Source organism: Pipistrellus hanaki, assembly GCF_964339955.1.
Source record: "Pipistrellus hanaki genome assembly, chromosome: 11".
NCBI lineage: Eukaryota > Metazoa > Chordata > Mammalia > Chiroptera > Vespertilionidae > Pipistrellus > Pipistrellus hanaki.
In genome coordinates this window covers 68143103-68167783 of record NC_140513.1, presented here as the reverse complement: position 1 = coordinate 68167783, position 24681 = coordinate 68143103, and the positions used below count along the sequence as shown (strand labels likewise).

Sequence of the window (24681 nt, the reverse complement as noted above, 5' to 3'; positions counted from 1 at the left end):
TTAAGGCCAGGGTTAGGAGAAACAAGATCTCAGTAGTGTTTTGAACTGGGAACTATAGAAAAGGGAAATGGATACATTTTCTTGGCTGGTTTGATTTTGTAAAATACAAACATTACATTCCTACCTACTTTAATCCTCACCCGAGGATACGTTTTTATCGATTTTAGAGAGAGGAAGGGGAAGAGAGAGAGAAACATCAATGTAAGAGAAACACTGGTTATCTCCCATATGTGCCCCAATCTGGGATTGAACCCACAACTGGATAGGGCCCAAAAGACTTCTTAAGGGCTGAGATATTTTGACTTAGGTGAGCAAGGGCTGTAAAAATGGAGCCTGGGCTCAGATGGGCGGCCGTCGTGTCTTCCAGGGCCTGGAAAGCTATGTTTCTGGGATAGGACCCTCAGTGGGCCTGGGCCACAGAGATTTCCACAGTAGTTCCCAGTGAAGCTGTGTAGGCTCCAGAATCCAGGGTGGCAGAGTCCAGGGAGTTCCAGAATGCAGGTGTGGGCCTTCCACATGCCACCTGAGCCTCTTCCAGAGCTTCTGCTGAGGCACTTTGTAGACCAGGGCCCATATGGAGGCCTCCCCTTGGCAGCGGTCCCATTCCACCATCTTAGCATCTTGGCATCCCTGGGTCCAGTGCCTTCATTTACTCCATCGCAGCAACCCTCTTATAACCTGTGCCCTTGTTTCCAATCATTCCTTCTCACAGCAGCCAGAGTGATTTTCCTAAAACAGTTTGACACACCACCCTCCATTCACAATTCTCAAGTAGCTTAACACTGTTTTTGCCATTATGACTTCCAGGAATTAGTCTTCAGCTCCTTTCCCCAGACCTTTATGTTCTAATTAAGGCAAATTACTTGCTGGCTGTCACTCATCTGAATCTTTGCACAGGTGGTTCTGTCTCTCCCTGGAATGCTTCAGCCATTCTCCTAAAGTGCAATGACCCATCCTTTGGGACTTGATCAGTAATCATTTCATTTCTGAATCCCTTGGCTACATTGATTTGGTCATTCTCTCCTTTCTCACTTATTGGGTGGTTTTCTATTTCAATACTAGAGGCCCAGTGCATGAAATTCATGCACAGTGGTGGGGGGAGGGGAGGGAGGGAGGAGAGAAGAAAGATGAGTTGTCTCTCAGCCCAGCCTGCACTCTCTCCAATCTGGGACCCCTCAGGGGATCCGGCCTAAACCGGCAGTTGGATATCCCTCTCACAATCCATGACTACTGGTTCCTAACCATTTGCCTGCCTGCCTAATTGTCCCTAACTGCTTCTGCCTGCCAGCCTGATCACCCCCTAAACATTCCCCTGCCAGCCTGATTGACCCCAAATGCCCTCTCCTGCAGGCCTGGTTTCCCCCAACTGCCCTCCCTTGTAGGCCTGGTCACCCCCAGCTGCATCCCTGCTGGCCATCTTGTGGTGGCCATCTTGTGACAACGTCGGGGCAGCCATCTTGTGACGACGTGAGGGCATCGCGGGAGAGGTGAGGGCCACCTAGGCTATTTTAAGTATAGATGTCCCAGGAGGAGTTTCCATGAGTGCAGGCACTGGGTCTGATTTAGCTCTTCCCTTCATAGGGCCTGGCAGGCTAAGTGCTAACTGCCTGGTGACTGAACAGCTATTCTTTTCTCTCTTCTCTTGTTAATAGGTCTGGAATGAGGTTTCAGGGACCAAGGAATTGTGGAGGTGAGTGAATTAAAGAAGAGCCAAATGTGTTTGGGACAGTGTCTGAGAAGGGGAGATTGGTATATAATGTTCACCTGTTAAAACAGGGAAGAACCCAACCCTAGTCTTTGTTCTCATCTCTGCTGATAAGCTGGGCAGGAATTTCCATTCGAGACATAACTAAGTATATTTCAGTCAGCAGCTCAAAAAAACTTACACTAATTTTTTTGAGTATTCACTATGTTTCTGGCTCTATTGAGTATACAAGAAGTAATAGCCCCAACCAGCATGAAACTGCTCTCTATTTGGGGCAGGAGACTTTTCTTTATAATTTTCTAAATAGAAGAGATTTTATTAATTGAGTTGGAGGTTGATAGAAGGCAGGAGTACCAAATTCAGGGGAATAAATACACAGCAAATGAACACATGATAGTAGATAAATCAACAGACAACTAAACCACTTTTATTTTCATTCATCTCTGATATAACAACATAGCTATAAAGGCATGTGTGATATTAGAACTTAAATAAGGAGAAACCAAGATGGCAGCATAGTAAACACCTGAACTTGCTGCCCCGCACAACAACTTCAAAACTACAACTAAAAGACAGAACGGACATCATCCAGAACCACAGGAAGACTAGTTGTGTGGAAATTTTACAGCTAGAAGGAAAGAAAAAAGCACACAGACTCAGAGGAGGTGCGGAGAGCAGAGATACAGAGGCACGCGTGTGGAGGGGGAGGTGTGCGAGGAGAGGGCTGGCAACTGAGTATGCAGCTGGATTTTTCAAGCCGAAGGGAGACACAAGCTCCCGACTGCTCTGAACTCAAGTTCCGGGTGACACTCTGGGGACCCAGACACATATGAGGAGAAACTGGACTATCTGGCAGCAGGTGGAACTCGAGGGTGGCTTTCTTCCAGAGGTGCTTGCAGTGATTACTGCGGGACACTGTGACCCGGCACCATCTTAGGGCAGGGCTGATGGGAAACCATTGCTGTTTGCTCCACCCTGAGACTCCACCCCATCCAAGCTGAGTGCAGAGGCTTTTGCATATGAATGGCCTGGTCTTTTGAATTCTAAACTTACCTATCAAGCTGCAGCTGAGTCAGTGAGACCCAGAACATCCAAAAGAAGGCCCAAGACCCCACAGCAGCTTGCATTGCTTCACAGCTGGGCCTCATCTGGGCACCTCCAAACCCCAAACAAAGAGGAGGAATCTGCAGATCTCTCCGTAGCTCCTGCTGGGTGGCCTCAGGCAGAGGCTAAATTAGCAGCTCCTTGGAGATCCAAGAGCCAGTGTATCCAGGGGTCAGAGTGGGATCATCCAGATTACAGTTCCTCACATCCATAAGGGACACACTCAGGGGGCAAACTCAGTGAGCACCAAAGCCCCACTGAAGCAAGTCTTATCTCATAAGGGTGTCTCCAGCACAGAAGTTTTCCCAGCGTAGGCACAGCTGATCCTCACAGCCAGTTGGCCTAGAGGTCAATTCCTCCAGTGATGCCAACAACAATCAAGGGTTAACTACAACAAGACTGTGCACACAGCCCTCAAAGGGGTACACCAAGAGTGTCCATGTTAGGTAACTGGGGAGGCTGAGCCACTGGGCCCTATAGGACACTAGCACACAGAGCCACTCTATCAACTCAGGGAAGCAGCTAAAGTGTGGAGACAAAAAAACAGGTCACAAATGAAAGAAATGGAGCAAAGCAAATGACTGGATATAAAGTTCAAAACCACGGTTATAAGGTTTTTCAAGAATTTTCTAGAAAAGGCTGATAAATTTAGTGAGACCCTCGAGGATATGAAAAAAGACCAACTAGAAATTAAGCATACACTGACTGAAATAAATAATATACAGAGATCCAATAGCAGACTAGAGGATCACAAGAATCAAGTCAAAGATTTGAAATACAAAGAAGCAAAAAACACACAACTGGAACAGCAAAAAGAAAAAAAAAATCCAAAACTATGAAGATAGTGTAAGGAGCCTCTGGAACAATTTCAAGTGTATCAACATCTGAATTATGGGGGGCAGAAGAAGAGAGAGAGCAAGATATTGAAAACCTATTTGAAGAAATAATAACAGAGAACTTCCCCACCTGGTGAAAGAAATAGACTTACAAGTCCAGGAAGTGCAGAGAACCCCAAACAAAAGGAACCCAAAGAGGACCACACCAAGACACATCATAATTAAAATGCCAAGAGCAAAAGACAAAGAGAGAATATTAAAAACAGCAAGAGAAAAACAATTACCTACAAGGGAGCACTCATACGACTGTCAGCAGACTTCTCAACAGAAACTATGCAGGCCAGAAGGGAGAGGCAAGAAATATTCAAAGTGATGAATAGCAAGAACCTACAACCAAGATTACTCTACCCAGCAAAGCTATCATTCAGAATTAAAGGGCAGATAAAGAGCTTCACAGACAAGAAAAAGCTAAAGGAGTTCATCACCACCAAAACAGTATTACATGAAATGCTGAAAAGTGTTCTTTAAGAAGAGGAAGAAGAAGAAAAAGGTAAAGATAAAAATTATGAACAACAAATTCATATCAACAAGTGAATCTAAAAATCAAGTGAATAAAAAATCTGATGACCAGAATAAATTGATGAATATAGGGACATAGAAAGGGAGTGGACTAACAATCCTTAGGGGGAAAGGGGTGTGGGGGATGCAGGAAGAGACTGGACAAAAATCTTATACCTACTGTTGACCAGAAGCCTTACCAATAACATAAACAGTTGATTAACATATTTTGTACATTATATATACTATATCATTATAATAAAGTAAGCTACAGAAAAGAAAATAATAAGATATAAGGAACAGAAACTACATTAATAGTACTGAACATTGAATAAAATCTGCTTATAACCCTGGCCGACATGGCTCAGTTGGTTGAGCATCATCCTGTGCACCAAAAGGTCACCAGTAATTTTTCCTGGATGGGGCACTTACCTGGTTACGTGTTTGATCCCTGGTCAGGGTCAAATATCAGTGTTTCTCTATTTATCTTCCTCTTCCTTTCTTTCTCTCTAAATCAATAAAAATATATTAAAAAATCTGCTTTTGGTAGCTCTGTGCAGGTCAAACCCATGTTGTTCAAGGGTCAGTGGTATGCCCAAAGAACTACAGGAAATTAGTGGGACAATATCTTATTCAATAGAGAATATCAATAAAGAAAATTATAAAAAAAATAACTAAATAGAAATTACGGAGTAGATAAGTACAAAAATACAAATTAAAAATTAAAGAGCAGTTTGGAGCAGGCAGAAGAATCAGTGAACTTGAAGTTAGGTCAGATTATTTAGTCTGAGAAAGAGAATGAATGTAAAGGTGAAAAAAAAAAGATGAGTACTGTCCAAGAGCCTTTGGCACACCATCAGGTGTGCCCTCAATGCATAATAGAAGTCCAAGAATGATAGGAGAAAGGAAAAAGGAAGTATTTAAAGAAGTAATGGCTTAAAACTTGCCAAATTTGATGAACATTGTTAATTTACACATCTGAAAGCTCAATGAACTGCAAGTAGGATAAACTCAAAAGAGTTTCCCATTGAGACACATAATCAAACTCGAAAGCCAAAATCAGTGGAATTTGAAAGCATCAAGAGAGAACAATTCATCATGTATAAGGGACCCCAATGAGATTAAAATTGACTTCTCGTAAAAAACACAATAGAGCCCAGAGGCAGTGAGATTACAAATGGAACAAAAAAGACTGGTCACACAGAATTCTGTATCTAGCAACATGAAGGAGAATATTAAGACATTCCCAGATTAAACAAAAGCTCAGAGAGTTTGTTGCTTGTAAGCTTGCCCTACAAGAAATACTAAAGGGAGTATTTCAGGTTGAGGACATTAGATAGGAACTTGAATTCACATGAAGAAATACAGAGTACTATAATGTGACTACATGGGCATACATAAAAGGCAGTGTAAACTTATTTTTTTATAACTGTTTCTCCTAGGTGAGGTAAAAGACTGCATAAACCAATAGCTGTAAATTCCTTTTGGGTACATGGTGTATAAAGATATAATTTGTATGATAATAACAGCATGAATGAGGGGGCAAGAAATGGAGCTATACCAGAGCAAAGTTTTTGAATACTGTTGAAATTCAGTAATTATTAAAACTAGATTGTTATAAATTAGTTTTTCAACATAAATAAAATGTGAATTTTATTTGTCCTGGTCAGTGTCACTCATTATTTAAAGCATTGGCCCAAGCACCAAAGGGTTGTGGTTTTAATTCCTGGTCAAGGGCCCGTGCTTGGGTTGCAGGTTCGATCCCCAGCCCTGGTTGGGATGCATGCAGGAAGCAACTAATTGATGTGTCTCTCTCACATCGGTGTTTTGTCTGTCTGTCTATCCTCTCTTTTTCCCCCTCCCTCCCTTCCACTCTCTCTAAAAATCAATGGGGAAAGTATACTCAGGTAAGGATTAACAAAAAGAAAAAAAAAAATTTGTTTAAATTATTAAAAAAAAGATAAATATCTTAATAGTAATTTCCAAAAACTATGAACTCAAAAAACTATGGTGTGAGAAGCAACAGGGAATTAAAATAGGACACTAAAAAAAATTTAATATAAAAGAAGATAGTGATAGAGTATGAGAAGGAAAAAATGCATAGAAATATAGAAATAAGTAAATAACATATGTAAATATTATCTTGTTAGTATATGGATTAAATACTCCAATAAAAAGGCAGAGATTGGCAGAAGGGATTAATACTTTATTCTGTCTATAATAAACACAGTTTAGATTCATAGGCTCAGGTAGAAAATAAAAGAATGGAAATAGATACTATGCAGTAATCAAAAGAGTGTTGGAATGGCCAACCTAATAGCAGACTTTAAGACAAAAAGTACAAGTTAATCCATCAAGATCTAAAATTTATAAACAGCCCAACTTTGCTCAGCTGTTGAGCGTTGGCCCATAAACCAGGAGGTCAAGATTCAATTTCTCGTCAGGGTTCATGCCCAAATTGTGGGCTCCCATCTCCAGTATGGGGTGTGCAGGAGGCAGCCAATCAATGATTCTCTCTCATCATGGATGTTCTCTCTCTCTCTCTCTCTCTCTCTCTCTCTCTCTCTCTTCCCTCCTCCTCAACGCCCCCCCTCCCCCCCCCCGGCCTCTCGGAAAGCAATAAAAAATAAGATTTATAAACATATATGCACCTACTTTCAGCATCAAAATACATGAAAGGCTGACAGAATTGAAGAAAAAGATAGATAATTCAATAGTAAGAGTTAGATACTTCAAAATAGGCAGAGCCTTGAAGGGCTGACAGAATTGAAGAAAAAGATAGACAATTCAATAGTAAGAGTTAGATACTTCAAAATAAGCAGAGCCTTGGAATGGTCATGGCTGCATAACCCTAGGTAAGTGTTTACCTCTGTCTGCCCCTCTGTCCTCGGGCAGAATGACAATCAGGACCTAATTCACAGAGTTGTCCTGCAGATCGGCTGGATACACACAAAGCACTGTACCTCACAGTAGTACACACTCTCTGTTACCTCACCATTTCCCCCTTTAACAGGAGGGGAAATGTGGTCTGCACAGGCATAGTGAGATGGTGAAGCCGGGGATTAGAGCCTGGCCCGCTGGTACCACAGTGCTTTCTGATGACTGTTCTGTCCTGCCTGGGCCTGTGGTCTGTTTTCAGGCAGTTGTGCCTGAGACGCTGGCCCTCCTGTAAAGACTCCCAGGTGACACGGGGCACACAGACATGGAAACAGTACTACCTCTGCCGATCTGAGTTGGACTTCCGCATGCAGTCCGGGCGGCCAGAGAAGGACTATGTCTGCAAAGCCCTTGCCGGGCACAAAGGTGAGGCGTTGGGAGTGTGGTAGCTGCACGCTTTCCCACCACTCACTCCCCTGGTCCGGTCCGCTGGCATTTTGTGTTTGAGCCAGTGGGCTGGAAGATGCCGCTTGACGGGTACGTTCCATGCTGGGTGCAACATGTGTGTTAAGTCATTGACAGTCACTGTAACCCTGGGGGCGGGGGTCATTGCATCTATTTCATGGTGATGGGGCTGGCAGGCTGTGGGCAGTCCTGTGCATGCAACCCAAGTTGTAAGTCTTAAGGCCTCGTCCTTTCTGTCCACCGCTGTCTCCCAATTCGCGCTTGTTGCGCTGAGGAGACAGAAAGGGAGGGGTTGTCTCGCCTGCCCTGCATCAGGTGGTTCACACTCCAGGCAGGAGCGTCCCCTTGAGGCAAGTGTGCTCTCTTTCAGGAGAGATAGCGAAGCTGGCCTACGTCTCCCCCAGCGAGCACTGCTTTGACAGGCGGGAGAAGTCTGTGGTGTGCACCGCGTCCTCGGACGGCACCGTGCGGGCCTGGCATCTACGTGAGGTGAGTGGCTGGAGGGGGCCAGGATGAGTCCCAAGTGTCTTCAGTCTCATTTAGCCATCACAGCGACTTCTGCGGTGAGGAGTGGGAGCCCCGTTGTCCAGATGAGAAATCTGAGCGGCAGGAGGCTCAGACGCCATGCCAGGTCATGCTTCAAACCCGAGTCTGAGTGATCACAAATGTCCTGCTTCTGACTTCCTCTGCCCGGGCTCGTTTGCACAGTGGGGGGCGCTGCTGTGCTCAGTGACTTCCATGTGGAAGCTGATGCTGGCCCCCTGGGCGGTTGAGCCCAGGGAACTGCAGCTTGTAGTCACCTCCAGAGCAAGCTTAGTGTGAAAACCCTGAAACGATTTCACACGTTGCTGGTGCTCTTAGTTTAAAAGCTTTTTCTCATTTGATTCTCACAGCCGCTGAGCAGACTACTCGGTATTACCATCATCCTAATTTTATACAAGTGTAGACTGAGTAGTCTGTGTTGAATAAGAGTGGTAAAAGTGGACATCCCTGTCTTATTCCTATTCTTAGAAGGAATGCTTTTAGTTTTTGCCCATTGAGTATAATATTCACTGCTGATTTGTCATATATGGACTTTATAATGTTGAAGTATGAAGCCTCTATTCCAACTTTGCTCAGAGTTTTTATCAAAAATGGGTGTTGGATTTTGTCATATGCTTTTTCTGTGTCTATTGATATGATCATGTGATTTTTGTCTTTCAACTTGTTTATGTATTGTATCACATTTAATGATTTGTGAATATTGTACAGGCTTGCATCCTTGGAATTAATCCCTCTTGGTCAAGGTGTATGATCTTTTTAATATATTGCTGGATCTAATTTGCTAATATTTTGTTGAGAATTTTAGGATCTATGTTCATTGGGGTATTGGCCTGTAATTCTTTTTCTTTGTAGTGTCTTTATCTGGTTTTGGGATTAGAGTAATGCTGGTTTCATAAAAAGAGCTTGGAAATGTTCCTTCCTCTTGGACTTTTTGGAATAGTTTGAGGAGTATAGGTGATAGTTCTTTGAATGTCTGGTAAAACTGCCCTGTGAAGAATGCTGGACCAGGCTTTTGTTTGCTGGGAGTTTTTGATTACTGCTTCTGTTTCATCGGTTGTTATTGGCCTATTCAGGTTTTCTGATTCTTCCTGATTCAGTTTTTAGTGACTGTGTTTTTCTAGAAATTTGTCCATTTCATACACATTGTCCAATTTGTTGGCATATAGTTATTCCTAGTATTTTCTAGCAATCCTTTGTATGTCTGTGATGTCAGTGATTACTTCTTCACTTTCATTTCTGATTTTATTTATTTGGGTCATCTTTCTTTGTTTCTTGATGAGTCTGGTTAAAGCTTTATCAATGTTTATTTTTTGAAAGAACCAGTTCATGGTTTCATTGATCTTTTGTATTGTTTTTTTAATTAGTCTGTAATGCTTTCTCTTAGTTGTAGTGTTAGATAGTTTATTAGAGCTTTTTCTTGTTTATTGAGGTAGGCCTATAATACTATGAACTTCGTTCTCAGAACTGCCTTTGCTGTGTCCCATAGATTTTGAGTTGTTGGGTGTTCAAATTCATTTATTTCCAGGAAGTTTTTTTATTTCTTTTTTATTTCATTGGTAACCCATTTATTGTTTAAAAACATACTATTTAGTCTTCATGTGTTTGAATGTTTTTTAGTGTTTTGTATTGTTGTTGATTTCTATTTTCATGCCACTGTGATTCAAGAAGATGTTTGATATGATTTCAGTTCTCTTGAACTTGTAGAGACTTATTTTGTGTCCTAACATGTGGTCCGTCTTTAAGAATGACCCATATGCACTTGAGAAGAATGAACATTCTTCTGTTTGGGTGTAGAATGTTCTGTAAATGTCAGTTAAATCCATCTGATGTTGTTTAAGGTCACTGTTTCCTTGTGTGTTTCTTTGTCTGAAAGATCTAGCCAGTGATGTCAGTGGAGTGTTAAAATCCCCTATTATGACTGTATTGTTGTTGATCTCTCCCCTAAAGTTTGCCAAGAGCAATATATATATATATATATATATATATATATATATATATATATATATATATATATATATTTTTTTTTTTTTTTAGGTGATCCTATATTGGGTGCATAAATGTTTACTAGGGTTATTATTTCTTGATCCCTTTAATATTATGTAATGGATTTTTTTTGTGTATTGTTAATGCTATTGCTTTAAATTCTATTTTTCAGATGTAAGTATTGCTACTCCTGCTCTTTTTTTTTTTTTTCTTTCCCATCTGCATGGAATATTTTTTCCATCCCTTCATTTTATCCTGAGAGTCTTTTGAGATAGCATATATGTCAGTCATATTTTCTTATCTATTGATCTATGTCTCATTTTGATTGGAGCATCTAATCCATTTACATTTAAGGTTATTATTGATAGATACTTATTCATTGCCATTTTTATTCTTTATGCCTATGTTTCTCTTTATATATGTTTCTTCTTATTACAGTAGTGCTTTTAACATTTCCTACAGTGCTGGTTTGGTGATAATATACTCCTTTAGCCTTTTTTTTTTTTTTTGTCTGAAATTCTCTTTATTTCTCCTTCTATTTTGAACGATAACCTTCCTGGATAGAGTAGTCTTGATTTTAGATTATTTCTTCTCATTACTTTGAATACTTCATGCCATTCCCTGCTGGCCTATAGTGCTTCTGTTGAGAAATCAGCTGATAGCCTTGTCTTATGGCCCTAAAGATTCTCTTTTTGTCCTTGGTGTTTGCAATTTTAATTATGATGTGTCTTGGAGTGTGTCTCTTTTGATTCCTCTTGATTGGTACCAGTCATGTTTCCTGAACATGTGTGATTTTTTCCTTCCCCAACTTAGGGAATTATCTGTCATTATTTCTTCCAGCAGGTTCTCTATCCCTTGCTCACTCTCTTCTCCCTATGGGTATATTATAATCCGAATGTTGTTTTGTTTCATGTTGCCCCAAAGTTTCCTTAAACTGTCCTCATGCTTTTAGAAAGTACTTTTTCCCCCTCTTTTTCTTAAAATATTTATTGTTGAAAGTATTACATATATCCCCCCCTCCTCCATTGTCCCCTTCCACCAAATTCCCTCCTCACCCCAGGCCTTCACCATCCTATTATCTGTGTCTATAGGTAATGAATATGTGCATATATGTTCTTTGGTTAATCTCTTTCTGCCCCCCTTTCCCCTTCTTGTAGAGATTCATTACTCTGTCCCATGTTTCCATGCCTATGGTTCTATTTTATTCATAATTTTATTTTATTCATTAGATTTCTTGTTCATTTATTTTGATTTCTAGCTTCAATTTTTTTTGTCTTTTTGATTTCTAGTTTCAGTTGTTGGTAGATATGTATTTATTGCCATTTTATTCATTTTTTTATCATCATTCTTCTTCTCCTCCTTTTCCTCCTCCCTTCCTCTTCCTCTTCTCTTCCTCTTCTCTTCCTCTTCCTTCTTCTTCCTCTTCCTCTTCCTCTTCTGCTTTCTCCTCTTAAGGAAAACCCTTCAACATTTCATCTAATACTAGTTTGGTGGTGGTGAACACCTTTAGCTTTTTATTGTCTGAGAAGATCTTTATCTGCTCTTCAATTCTAAGTAATAGTTTTGCTGCATAGAGTAATCTTGCTTGTAGGTCCTCACTATTCATTACCTTGAATATTTGTTGCCATTCCTTTTTGGCCTACAAAGTTCCTGTTGAGAAATCAGCTGATAGTCATATGGGCACTCCCTTGTAGGTAACTGAATGCTTTTCTCTTGCTGCTTTTAAGATTCTCTCTTTGTCTTTAGCCCTTGCCATTTTAATTATGTGTCCTGGTGTGGGACTCTTTGAGTTCCTCTTCTAAGGGACTCTCTGTGCTTCCTGGACTTAAAAGTGTATTTCTCTCACCAGGCAGGGGAATTTTTCTGTCATTATTTCTTCATGTAGGTTTTTTATATCTTCCTCTCTCTCTTCTCTGTCCAGCACCCCCATAATGCGAATGTTGATACACTTGTTACAGCACCCCCATAATGCGAATGTTCATACACTTGTAACCTATCTTCATCTTTTTTTATTCTTTTTGCTTTTCTGATTGGGTGTTTTTGCTTCCTCATATTTCAGATTATTGTCTTGATTCTCAGAATCCTCTACCCTACAGTAGAATCCCTGTAAATGATTCTTTATTTCAGTTACTGCATGCTTAATTTCTGACTGGTCCTTTTTCATGTCTTTGGAATTCTCACTAAGATCCTTGAAATTCTCTTGAAGTTCTCATTAAGATCCTTGAGCATCTTTATAACCATTGTTTTAAACTTGGTATCTAGTAGTTTGCTTGGTTTCATTTCATTACTTTTTCTGGATATTTCTTCTATTCTTTCATTTGTGACATGTTTCTTGGTCTCTGCATTTTTGCTGCTTCCATGTATTTGTTTCTATGATTTGGGTAGAGCTGCTATATCTCCTGGAATTGGTAGAGTGTCTTTGTGTAGTAGGGGTCTTGCAGGGCCCAGTTTTTTTATTTTTATTTTTTATTTTTATTTTGGTCTTGAGTTATAGGAGAAACTTGCATATTTTGAAAATTAACCCTTTATTGGATAGTTTGTAAATATTTTCTCCCATTCAGTATATTGTCTTTTTATTCTGTTTATTGTTTCCTTGCTGTGCAGATCTCTTTTGAATTTGATATTTGCTTTTAGAATCTGGTAAATATTACCTAGTACATAATTGTCCTGTATTACTTAGAGATTTTTAAAAAATCAGGAATGGCTGCTGAAATTAGAAACAGGTACCAGTACTTTTGGGGCATTTGTTGATTATTCCTTATGGTTCTCCAGTTTAATTTGAATATGTAATAAATTATTTGAACCGTCCTTGAATTTCTATAACCAACTCTAATAGAACATAATATATGTATTGCTGGGGCTCTGAATAATAATACTTAAATATTTTTAATCTCTATTCATAAGTTATATTTGTCTTTATTTTGTTTTGGTCCTAGTTTTACAGAATGAATCAGAGAGCTTTCTAACATTTTTTTTTTTATAACCTGAAATAGTAAAAGAAATGTTATAGGAGTTATACATTTATTAAGAGATGGATTGAGTCATTTGTGAAGTAACTGGGCCTTTTGTCTCTGCTTTTTCAGTTTCCTCTGTAACTCCTCTCCAGGTTTTTACTAGGTGTAGCAGTTAATAATGTGGATTTTTTTCAATAGATGGAGTTACATATATGTTGATATATATATGATTTGATATGTATGCTATTTTGTTGTATTCATAACAAGCTTCAAAACTTCATATGTCAAATTTGCTGAAGGTATTAACATTATAGATATTCTTACACTTAAAAATATCAAATTTCATGTAAAAAAGAATTTGTAGGAAGTCATAATTCATTATTTTAAAGAAAACTGTTGCTTCATACTTCGGAAAGCTTATGGTGAACATGCTCCATCTTAAGACACTTGTGAACGCTGGTTTAAACACTGTAAAAGTGATGATTTTGATGTGAAAGACAATATCCAGGTCAACTGAAAAAGTTTGAAGACCAACAATTACAAGCATTATTGAATGAAGATTCATGCAAAACTCAAAAACAACCTGCAGAAAGATTAAACGTTGCTCAGCAAACAATTTCAGATCATTTACAAGTAATGGGAAAGATTTTAAAGGAAGGAAAATGGGTGCCACATCAACGGAACGAAAGGCAAATGGAAAACCGAAAAATCAGTAAAATGTTGCTTATGTGGCATGAAAGAAAGTATTTTTTGCATGGAATTGTGACGTGATGAAAAGTGGATTTATTTTGAGAATCCCAAATGCATAAAATCAAGGGGAGATACAGGTCAACCATCAACATCTACTGCAAGGCCAAATCAATCGCTTCAGAAAGAAGACAATGCTCTGCATTTGGTGGGATCAGGAAGGTGTGGCGTATTATGTATGAGCTTCTAAAACCAGGTGCAATCATTTTGATTGCTACTGACAACAAATAATCAATTTGAACCTAGCTTTGATCGTGAAATGACCAGAATATTCCAGAAGACACGGCAAAGTAATTTTGCTTCATGATAACGCACAATCACACACTTCAAAACCAGTTAAAGACATGTTAAAAGATCTTGCCTGGGAAGTATTAATCCACCCACTGTATTCACTAGACCTTGCTCCTTCAGATGACCACTTTTCCAATCGATGGCACAAGCACTTTCCGAGCAGCACTTCAAGACATATGAAGAAGTGGAAAATTGGGTCTCTGAATGGTATGCCTCAAAATAAGAAAAGTTCTGCCAAAACCGGTTTGGCTCAGTGGTAGAGTGTTGGTCTGCGGACTGAAAGGTCCCAGGTTCGATTCTGGTCAGGGGCATGTACATTGGTTGCGGGCACATCCCCGGTGGGGGGTGTGCAGGAGGCAGCTGGTCAATGTTTCTCTGTCTTACGTTTCTAGCTCTCTGTCTCTTTCCCTTCCTCTCTGTAAAAAATCAATAAAATATATTTAAAAAAATAAGAAAAGTTCTATTGGAATGGAATCGATAAATTACCCGAAAGATGGGGAAATGTGTAACTAGCGATGGACATTACTTTGAATAAAGCACTTTTGATGTTTCTCTTGAAATTACCGTGTTTTCTTTGATTACAAAGTCTGCATTATTAACTGGCACACCTAGTACTTGTTCTTCAGTAAAGTTGAATCACTATATTTTGCTAGAAAACGATTTCTTCTAAATCTTTAAGTTTTGTGCCTTAATACTGCCTATTGCTAGACATGATGTTCTCATCTCATTTCTGTCTGTAGTAGGGTCCTTCCTCATTCTCACTGTGTATGAGTCCTTTTATGTAGAACCACTGGGTACTATTAATATATAAGTTTTGCCATCATTCATATACCATCTTTTGGAACTATATTCAGGAATACATTTTTAAAATATTTTTTTTACTTGGAAATGTTATGACAATCTTTTTTAGAAAACACTAAATGCATTGTAACATGTCACCTCATGGATTAGAGATAGGTCGAGATGCTACTAACATTGCAGCATTACCCAGAGTAAAGGTCAAAGATTTGAAAGGCTTATAAAAAAAAAAAAAAAAAGAAAGAAAAAAAAGAAGAAAAAACACCTCAGTCAATTGTGCCATTTTATTTCCCCAACCCTAGAGGAAATGATGTTCCCAAATTAGGGGATAATGATTTTGCTTTTCTTTTTCTACCTCCATACAGAGTAACCTTGCTGTCGCAAAAATAATGGCATATATTGTCTATCTATACTAATAAAAGGGTAATAAGTTCATTAGACATCTTCCGGTCATCCTGCCTTCCTTCTGGACAATGCCACGGTAGTAGAGCCAAGGCAGAGGCAGTTAGGGTCTATCAGGCCAGCAGGGGAGGGCAGTTAGGGGCAAGCAGGCCGGCAGGCAGAGGGGTTAGGGATAATCAGGCTGGCAGGCAGGTGAGCTGTTAGGAGCCAGTGATTCCAGATTGCAAGAGGGATGTCTGACTGCTTGTTTAGGACACCCCCCAAGGGGTCCCAGATTGGAGAGGGTGCAGGCCAGGCTGAGGGATTCCTCCCCACCTAGATATCTAATGCACTAGATATCTAGTGTTATTATAATTATGTGCCAGGGCTGACCAGCAGACCCTGAGTGACGGATGAATGATTACTCTGACACACATTTCTGTGAAAGAGAGGGCTAAGAGACTGCCTGACAATAGGAACTAGTCAGTCTCATTCACCTGCCTCTTCAGGCTTTTATTGTAACAGCAGTTCGAGATAAAGTTTAACTTTTAGATACAATCTGTAGGGTAAGCATTCTGGGAGGACACGTGCATCTTCAGTGTCCTTTAAACAAGGATGTCTAAAGAGTAGGCATAAAGATTCCGGTAAACACCGAGGGTCTACACGTACACGGACTTGTTGGGAAAGGTCAGTGAACAGTTAGGGGCGGCCACCTTCAGCCAACTCCCCTAGGTTGGAATTTCCTTCTTACAGCTGTTCAAACCAAGTCTGTGCTCCCTCACAATTATGTGAATGCTTTTCACAGCCAGGCCTTGAGGTAAACTAACATTTTGCTTTTCCTGCAGTTAGTAATTATTCTTTTAAAAATTTTTCTTAGTTTTCTATTTACTCATAATATTTTTCTCCACATTTTATTTGCTGTTCCCTGGAGAATTCTATGGTTTGAGTTTGCCTTTTTCTAGCATTGAAGTATCTGGTACTACCAGCAGCTCCCAACTGTCCCCAGCCCCACACCTCTCTTTTCTGGGCCACATCAGGTAGAGTCAGGGTCCCCAGGCCATCACTGGTCAGCATCTTTCTGCCCTCTTCCGCTGGCTCCTGCTTCCCATTCTGAAATAGGCAGGGGAGTTTAACTGTTCCTTCGCCCACTTGCTGCCACTAACCACGGGTGAACACCCTTCGTCCTCCAAAGCTCACCCTCAATCTGTCTACAGGCCGAGTTCTGTCCCACTGATGGCATGTTAGCTGAGCAACAGAAATCAAGTGGCCTGTGAGGAAGAAAGAAACGAGTGGAAGAAGACTGAGATGTCAGGTGTGGGAAAGGAGACAGAGACCATGACACAGAGATAACATAACAGAAAAAGGGTCAGAATAACCCCACATAGGAAAGAATCCTTGTGTGTGAGCTCTGGGAGACTCAAGGACAGTGGCTAGTGAGTTGGTTCTCGGGTGCCCTGTCTTAATGGACCATGGTCCCTCTGGCACGTGGGCTCTTTACCTCTCCATCCCAGTTCTCAGAAACTTGGGAAGAGAACATGGGATTGACGCAGCTTGGGCCACTGGTTTCCTGTGGGCATGGGCCTGGGCCTGAGCCTGGGCTGGCCTGTGGTGTTCCTGCTGGGTTCACTGTAGGGAAGTGGGGGTTCTGGCCAGGGCAGATGAAGATATGCAACACAAACTATTCATATCCACAAGCCCGGTTAGCTTATCAGTGAAACTGACTACCCAGATCTGAGAGAGATGCTTCGTGTGGAGGCTCTGTGTGCAGCCATTCATGGCCAGGTCCCAGCCAGGTGTGTAGTGTTGGATCCGCATCCCTGCCTAGCCTTCCTCAGCTGAGCTGTAGGTCACCACTGGAAGTGCAGCAGACATATTGGCCAGTGTGCATGCAGGACCCCACCCTGGGTCCACTTGGGGATGCCACCCAGTCCCCCCAAAGTCTCTATATACACACACTCAGCCACCTCCATGGTATTCCCTGCCCTGCTGTTAGTCCCTGAGGATGGGGATAGGGTCCTTCCACCTGCATGTCCCAGTGTGGGCTGGTTGAGGGATGAATAAAAAGAATGTGTGTTTATGAAATAAACTGCTTTATGTAAGTTCTTGTATTAATTTTGTTGTTACCCAGGGCAAGGAGATCTGGTCTAGCCCTCTGCAGCCTGCTGCTCTGGTGAATTTGGTGACCTACCCTCAGCTGCAGCTGGTTGTCACTGTGGACGCACAAGGACTCATCAAAGTGTGGGAATCAGAGAGCGGGAGGGAGTCAGCCTCCTTCTGCCTGCCTACACCCTCGTCTGCATTGGAGGCCTCTGACCACCCAGAGGGCCCCTTCCTGCTGGTGAGTGACCCGGCTCTCAGGAGCCTCTGTGGGTACTACCGGTCTCCCCAGCAAAGGGCACAAAAACCTTGGAGTGCAGGGCCACGGAGAGTTGGAGATTGGGTGGATTATCAGGTGTTGTAACCTGGCAGTAAGGTGGGCCGAGAGTGAACAGTCTTCGTACCTGCTGCAGCTCAGCACTCCTGTCACCTGGTCTGAGTAAACGGAAGCCCTTTCTGGAGAAGGATACCAGTAGCCCAGGCCTCACATTATTTCTCTTTTCCGACATAGCGTCCATCACACACCTAAAGCTAACTGGGGGATAAGAATAGTACCTCCCTGACTGGTTTGGCTCAGTGGATAGAGCATCGGTCTGCACACTCAAGGGTCCCAGGTTCGATTCCAATCAAGGGCATATAGTTTGGCACTAAGTACAGGAGGCAGCTGATCAATGTTTCTCTCTCATCGATGTTTCTAACTCTATCCCTCTCCCTTCTCTGTAAAAAAAAATCAATAAAATGTACTTAAAAATAAAAAATAAAAATAAAATAATAGTACCAACTAGCCCTGGCCAGGTGGCTCAGTTGGTTGGAGTGTCATCCCATACACTGAAAGGTGGTGGGTTCCGTTCCTGCTCAGGGCACATACCTGGGTTGCAAGTTCAATCCCCATTTGGGTCAAGTACAGGAGGCAAACTGATCAATGTTTCTCTCTTTCTTCCTTTCTCTTTCTGTAAAACCAATAAAAACATATCCTCGGGCAGGGATTAAAAAAATGAAAATAATAGTACCAACAGAACTAGCAGGTTAAACAGTAGACAATTTGAGAGAGCTATAGGGGCTTCAGGTAGTGTGGTTATTTGACACAGACAATAAGACACCAATGATTGCTATGATCAGGGAGGCGAATTTCAGCAGATAACTTAAAGCTATAAAAAATGACACAGACACAGACCACAGCATGGTGATTACCAGTGGGAACAGATTGTGGTGAGAGGTGGACTAGGATATAAGAGGGATAAGTGGTGATGGAAGGAGACTTGACTTTGGTTAGTGAACACACAATACAATATACAGATGATGTATCATAGAATTTACCCCTGAAACCTATATAATTTTATTAATCAAGGTTATCCCAATAAATTCAATTACATTTTTAAAAGCTATAAAAATGATTTAGAAAATAATCAGAACAGGAAAACTGAAAAGCAAAGGTGAAGAGATCAGTGATGGACTTGATGGAGGGTGGACAGTAGGACCACACAGATTGGGGAGGCTGGATGGAGCTGTGGGCCCTGGCAAGTTCTACTTCTTAGCTTAAGTGGTGACATGAATATTTTCTTTGGTAATAATTCATTGAGCTCTACGTTGTTTTGTGCATTTTGCCATATATATGCTTTATACATCAATTAGAAAGCTAGAATATGGAAGGAAATTAGTGAGCTGAAAGATAACAATGGTCTGGAACAGAGCCGGGATAGCAAGAGTGTAAATGTGGAAGAGAGGGTAAGAGATATAGACAAACTTCTGAGACATTGTGGACACAATCACTCGTGACTCTTGTGTAAAGGCAGCTTCTGATCCCGCGGGCCCCTGGGGATGCCCGAGATGCTGACTTTTTAACCGGCCTCTTGGGAATATTAGGGCTGCCAGTTCTTTTGAGTAGCAAGACCATAAGGATCTATGAAAAAACCTAGTACTTGAAATTCCCAGAGTAGGTGAGGCATCCCTTTTCTGTAGTCTTGATGCTGAAGGATAGCCTGGCTGGGCACCAGATCCCTGCTCACACTTCTCTTGAATTTTGTGAAACTATTACTTCACTGTTTCTGTTTCTGTTGAAAAGTCTACAGGTACCTAACTTCACTTGTTAGAAACTTGCATATTTAAACTCAAAGGCCTTCAAGATATTTTGAAATATTTAAAGTCTAGTAGTTTCATTGTGACATGTCTGCAGTGATCACCTGTGTCACCCTTCAGCACATAGATTCAGGTTTTTTTTTTATTTCTAGAGAGTTTCACTATATATGAATTTTAATTATTAATCTGTTAATGAAGTGTTCCTCTGTAGGAACTTGTCATGTTTATTAGACATTCTTGCCTATCTTCTTAGATACTTTCCAATTTATTTTACTCTTTCATTCTACTTTTGTTCTCGTATCTGTTTTCTTCTCTTCTAGTGCCCTTATGTGCTCAGAGAATGTTTTCTCTCTTAGGTTTATTATCTTCATTTTTTCCCCCTTAATTCTCACCCGAGGATATTTTTCTATTGATTTTTTAGAGAGAGTGGAAGGGAAGGGAAGAAGCAGAGAAAGAAACATCGATGTGAGAGAGACATATCAATTGGTTGCCTCCCACATGCACCTGGACTGGGGCCACGTACCAAGCCTGCAACAGAAGAACATTCCCTTGACTGGAATTGATCCCGGGACCCTTCAGTCCACAGCCAATGCTCCGTCCACTGAGCCAAACTGACAAGGTCTATTCATTTGTGAAGTAACTTTTTTTTATTTTTTCCTGATGTTTTTTTTTTTTTTTTTTTTTTTTTTTTTTTTTAATATATTTTATTGATTTTACACAGAGAGGAATTGAGAGGGACAGAGAGTTAGAAACATCGATGAGAGAGAATCATCGATCAGCTGCCTCTTGCACACCCCCCACTGGGGATGTGCCCGCAACCAAGGTACATGCCCTTGACCGGAATCAAACCCGGGACCTTTCAGTCTGCAGGCCGACGCTCTATCCACTGAGCTAAACCGGTCCTGGCTATTTTTTTCTGATGTTTTTATCGATTTTTTTTTTTTAGAGAGAAAGAATGGAGAGAGAGAAACATCGATGTGAGAAAAAACATCTATTGGTTGCTTCCTGTATGGCATCCTGACCAGGAACTGAACATGTAACCTGGGCATTTGCCCTGACTGGGAATCAAACTGGCAATCTTTTTGGTGCATAGGGCCATACTGTCCAGGCGAGATAACTTTTTCATCAGTGTATTTTGTGAATTTCTCTTATTTAATATCTTGTGGTTTTTTATCTGTTTCCATTCTGAGTGTTGAATTTCTGATTCCAGATGTCCCTTCATATGCTTGTATTGTGATATTTAACTCCTGTCCATGTGGCTATAGATCTCTGGTTCCCGGTGGAATAGTTTTACCAGCTTCAATGTGTTGCTTCTCTCTTTTTCTTTCCATGACCTTGTTTGTTGCCATTTTTTGTGTGTTGTGCAGAGTTTGTGTTTTCTTGGCCAGTACAGATGAGTGTTTTCAGGAATACGAAGTCCAGATTGTGTTCCAGGTGCAAATGTCTGTGAAAAATGTTCTTCTAAAACAGTAGGTGATGAACAAGCCATTCAAGAAACGAAGCCCTTGACCATTAGGAGAGAGAAGCTAATCTACTCCCATATCACTCCCATATCACTCCTCTGTGGAAATACATTCAAAATAATTAAAATTAAATTTAAAGGCAGTTAGCCCTAGCTGGTTTGGCCTGTGGACTGAAGGGTTCTGGGTTCGATTCCGGACATGGGCGCATGCCCAGGTTGTGGATCGGTCCCCAGGAAGGGGATGTGTGCCAGCCTATCAATGATTCTCTCTTATCATTGATGTTTCTATCTCTCTCTACTCTTCCTTCCTCTCTGAAATGAATAAAAATATGTTTTAAAAAATGTAAAAGGCAGTTATAAAATTATCCGAGGGATAATTGAGTGATTTTTAAAATCAATCTGGGATGTGCCCAGCCTTGCTAAGCAAGACAAAACCTGGAATTGAAAAAATACACAGATTTACCTAAAAAATTAAAAACATCTGAACAATAGGGCATTATAAAATTAAGACATAAAAAACCAGGAGAAATCATTATCTTATTTTAAAAATCATTAATATATTATTTGAAGCATAGAGATCTAGTAGAAAAATAGGTGAATACATGAATGGTCAACTCATAGAAGAAGTACAAGTGGCCAATAATGTGTAAATGTGAAGCCCAACGCATAATCAGGAAAGCAGCATCGCGACAAGGCTTTTGGCTCACTGGATGAGCAAACATATTAAAAAATTGGTATTATAATAAGTTTGATGAAAAATATTTTATACATGGCAAATAAGGATATAGACTGAACACTTTTTTTTTTTTTTTTTGGAATTTAGGAAGCCTTTATTAAGAACTCGAGTCCGGGCTCCTGTCTCAACTGACTCAGCAGCGAGCAACGAGAGCCCCGACCCACTCTAAGCACGCTGCTTTTATCCCCGTCTTAGGGATGCCTGGCAGATTATGATTGGCTAGAAGTTTTAACAAAGAAACATTAGTTATAAGTTATAGAAAAATTCCATTAGTACAGTAACATTTAAAGTTTATACCAACACCTGGGGTGGGAGTTTATTTTCAGCTTAAGCAGTCTCTGTTTGACCTGGTTTGGTCTGTTTGTCCTGCCTTGCGGCTACTGGAAACAGGATGTGCCTGCCTGGGGGTTGAGCCTTGTAACAGAACTATTTTACGACTAACAGTTATGCTACATTCTTTGTTGTGGGTCTGGTTGCTCGTTCCTTCCCTGGCCTGGAGTCCTGCCTCGACAGGGCCTTGCTGGCCATCTGGAGCCCTGCCTCCACCGGGCCTTGCTGGCCACAACATTCTGAGGAGTGTGGGTAAGAGCATGAAGCTGGCTGTGAGGTTGAGGTGATGAGTGTTACGCCCAGACTTCGTGATCCCCAAGGACCACCAGGGAGCCGAGTCCGATGCAATAAAAGAACCTTCTCCATGCTAGCATGGGCTCTTCCCACTCACACCGGCAGCATGGCGGAAGAGAGTGCGAATTTCGCCCAGTCCAGGGGTTTTACTCCAGTCAGTGGTGATGTCACTGCCTCGGCTAACCCTGATTGGTTGGGTGAGAGCTAGGGATAACTCCGCCCTGTGGGGCGGAGTCGGGAGCTCATCCTCGCCCCGCTCTGCCCTCTCATTCCCCCCTTGTCTAATGTGCCTAGTCAAATCATTGACTCAGCCTACTTCCTTTCAGCATAAACAACAAATACAGTTACAAGACCCTTAGTACCACAGTTCCCATCAGTATTGTCACTGAAGTCCAGTTCCTCTCCTGCAGGCATCAGTTCTCCTCCTGGCCTGTAGTTGCCAGGATCTAGGCCATGCAGGAACTGGGAATCATGTAGTCAGGTCTGGATGCCATCTACTTCAACAGCAGTGGGCGTGCTCAGGATAACAGTGTAGCATCCTTTTGAGTCCTTGGGCAGTGAATTTCTTTACCCACATTGAGTTCCAGGGCTACAGGGTCTGCGGTGGGCACTGGCAGTGCATCTGGAACAAGCAAACTGCAGAGCCTGTAAGGACGCGGCCAGTCAGGCTCTCCGGATTGGGGCCCCTAATGGTCCTGGCTGGGGATCCCGGACGAATTCCCCCATATGTTACGCCCAGACTTCGTGATCCCCAAGAACCACCAGGGAGCTGAGTCCGATGCAATAAACAAAAGAGCCTGTTCCATGCTAGCATGGGCTCCTCCCACTCACGCCAGCAGCATGGCGGAAGAGATAGACTGAACACTTTTAATAAAGCTTTTTTTTTTCCTGTTAGTAGTTTTAAATATGATACTCTTCGGACCTAACAAGTCCAGTTCTAGGGACCTCTGGGGAGGAAATATTGGCATTGTCGCACAAAGATCATTCATGGTAACGGAATTTGTAAACAACCTAAATTTCCATCATAATGGATGAAGTAAAAAGTCCTGGAAAAAAGTCCTCTGATGAGAAACGATATTTGGAAACAGAAAAGATGGGCAGGCTGCAAAATAGCATGTGAGCATGAGGGATAGCAAGGGCTTCTGTGTGGAGGGAGGAGAGGGCTTGCTCTCGTATTGTGTGAGCAATTCATTACTGTTGACTTAGTGGCATTTCACCCCAGCGAGGAAGGCGTTGTGTGGCCCCCTGTTCCTTGGGCGAGGACAGGAGCGCGCAGGTGGTCACCGCACTTCGCCTTGCAGGTGGCCTGTGCCGACGGAACGCTCTGCACGCTGACAGTGCCCGGGCTGCAGCTGCTGTCCAGGGTGAGCGTGTTCCCGAACCAGCCCGCCAGCCTGCTCTGCTCCCCTGACTGCCAGTGGGTGTTCACCTTGGCCCAGGACTCAGACCTGAGCCCCAAGGTCAGTGCTGGGCTGTGTCCCTGGTCCCAAGGGCAGGCTTTGTGTGCACAGGTGGTGGGTTCTGTGCCCGGTCTTGCACATGCACCTGGGAGGGCGCCTTCTCGCACAGGACCACATCTGCTGCTGCTCAGGGCCCCCAGCTGGGCAGGGGGTGCCCGCTGCTCCCCCGAGCCGCTGTTCTCTCCAGGCTGCTGTACTGCCCACAGGTCGGAAGGGGTTCGTTGGCTAGAGAGGACAGAGTTCTGAAGGGGCTTAAGGCTTTAGGGACATCTCAGTGGAGTGTCATTAGACATTCAGCGGCTTGAGAACTGAGCTTCCATGAGAGAGGATGCTGACAGTGTGGGACAGCATCATTGCCTGGACAGGGCACAGCGTGCCTGCTTCGTGGCCAGCCCATGGCACTGAGGACCACCACAGGCACCAGAAACCCGGGACCCAGGGAGCGTTCTGGTGATTTCTAGGCTCGGAGACATTCAGCCTGAGTGCCAGGAACCGACCTGGAAAATTAGGGCGGAGTTGGAGAGGGTCTAAGCCATGCTGGCGGGTGGATGAGGCAGGCCAGGAAGAGAGCAAGGACAGGCAGGGCAATCGCGCGGCAGTGCCGGGGCCTGGTACCAGGGAGGTGAGAGGTCTGCCGGGCCATGGAGGAGAGGCTTCAGGCAGGGGGCAGGTGGGGGCCGGTCACTGGAGTGGGACTGCTTGACAATCAGTCCTCAGGACTGACAAGAAGTGTTTGAACCAGACTGCCTGGAAGTAGGAAGGGAACCTGCAGGCAGACACGGGAGGCAAAAGTGAGATGGTGAAGTGCAGCTGCTCCACAGCAGGAGAGCCGTTTACTGGATCCACTCAGCTGCCCTCACTGGGACCCACGGACCCAGGCGCCTCTCGTGGCCAGACGTGGGCTGGGCTTAACCTCATTCCCTGGTTCAAGCCATGTGGGAAGGAGGGTCTGCAGTGGCACAGCCGCTCCATGACACCAGTAAG

General features: G+C 42.4%; 1 protein-coding gene across 9 annotated transcripts in view; it reads left to right on the top strand.

Moving 5' to 3' along the window:
• The window catches only part of LOC311630173 (F-box/WD repeat-containing protein 12-like), a 55445-nt gene that overhangs the window by 1707 nt on the left and 29057 nt on the right, over window positions 1-24681 (top strand). For all 9 annotated transcript variants that reach the window (XR_014796334.1, XR_014796335.1, XR_014796336.1 and 6 more), the window contains 5 exons: window positions 1653-1690; window positions 7343-7506; window positions 7916-8034; window positions 17371-17580; window positions 23539-23697. Coding sequence is in view for 3 of the 9 variants with exons in the window: in XM_084899028.1 (XP_084755154.1) it covers window positions 1653-1690; window positions 7343-7506; window positions 7916-8034; window positions 17371-17580; window positions 23539-23697 (690 nt within the window). In the remaining 6 variants the exon portion in view is untranslated. The remainder of the gene's footprint in view (window positions 1-1652; window positions 1691-7342; window positions 7507-7915; window positions 8035-17370; window positions 17581-23538; window positions 23698-24681) is intronic.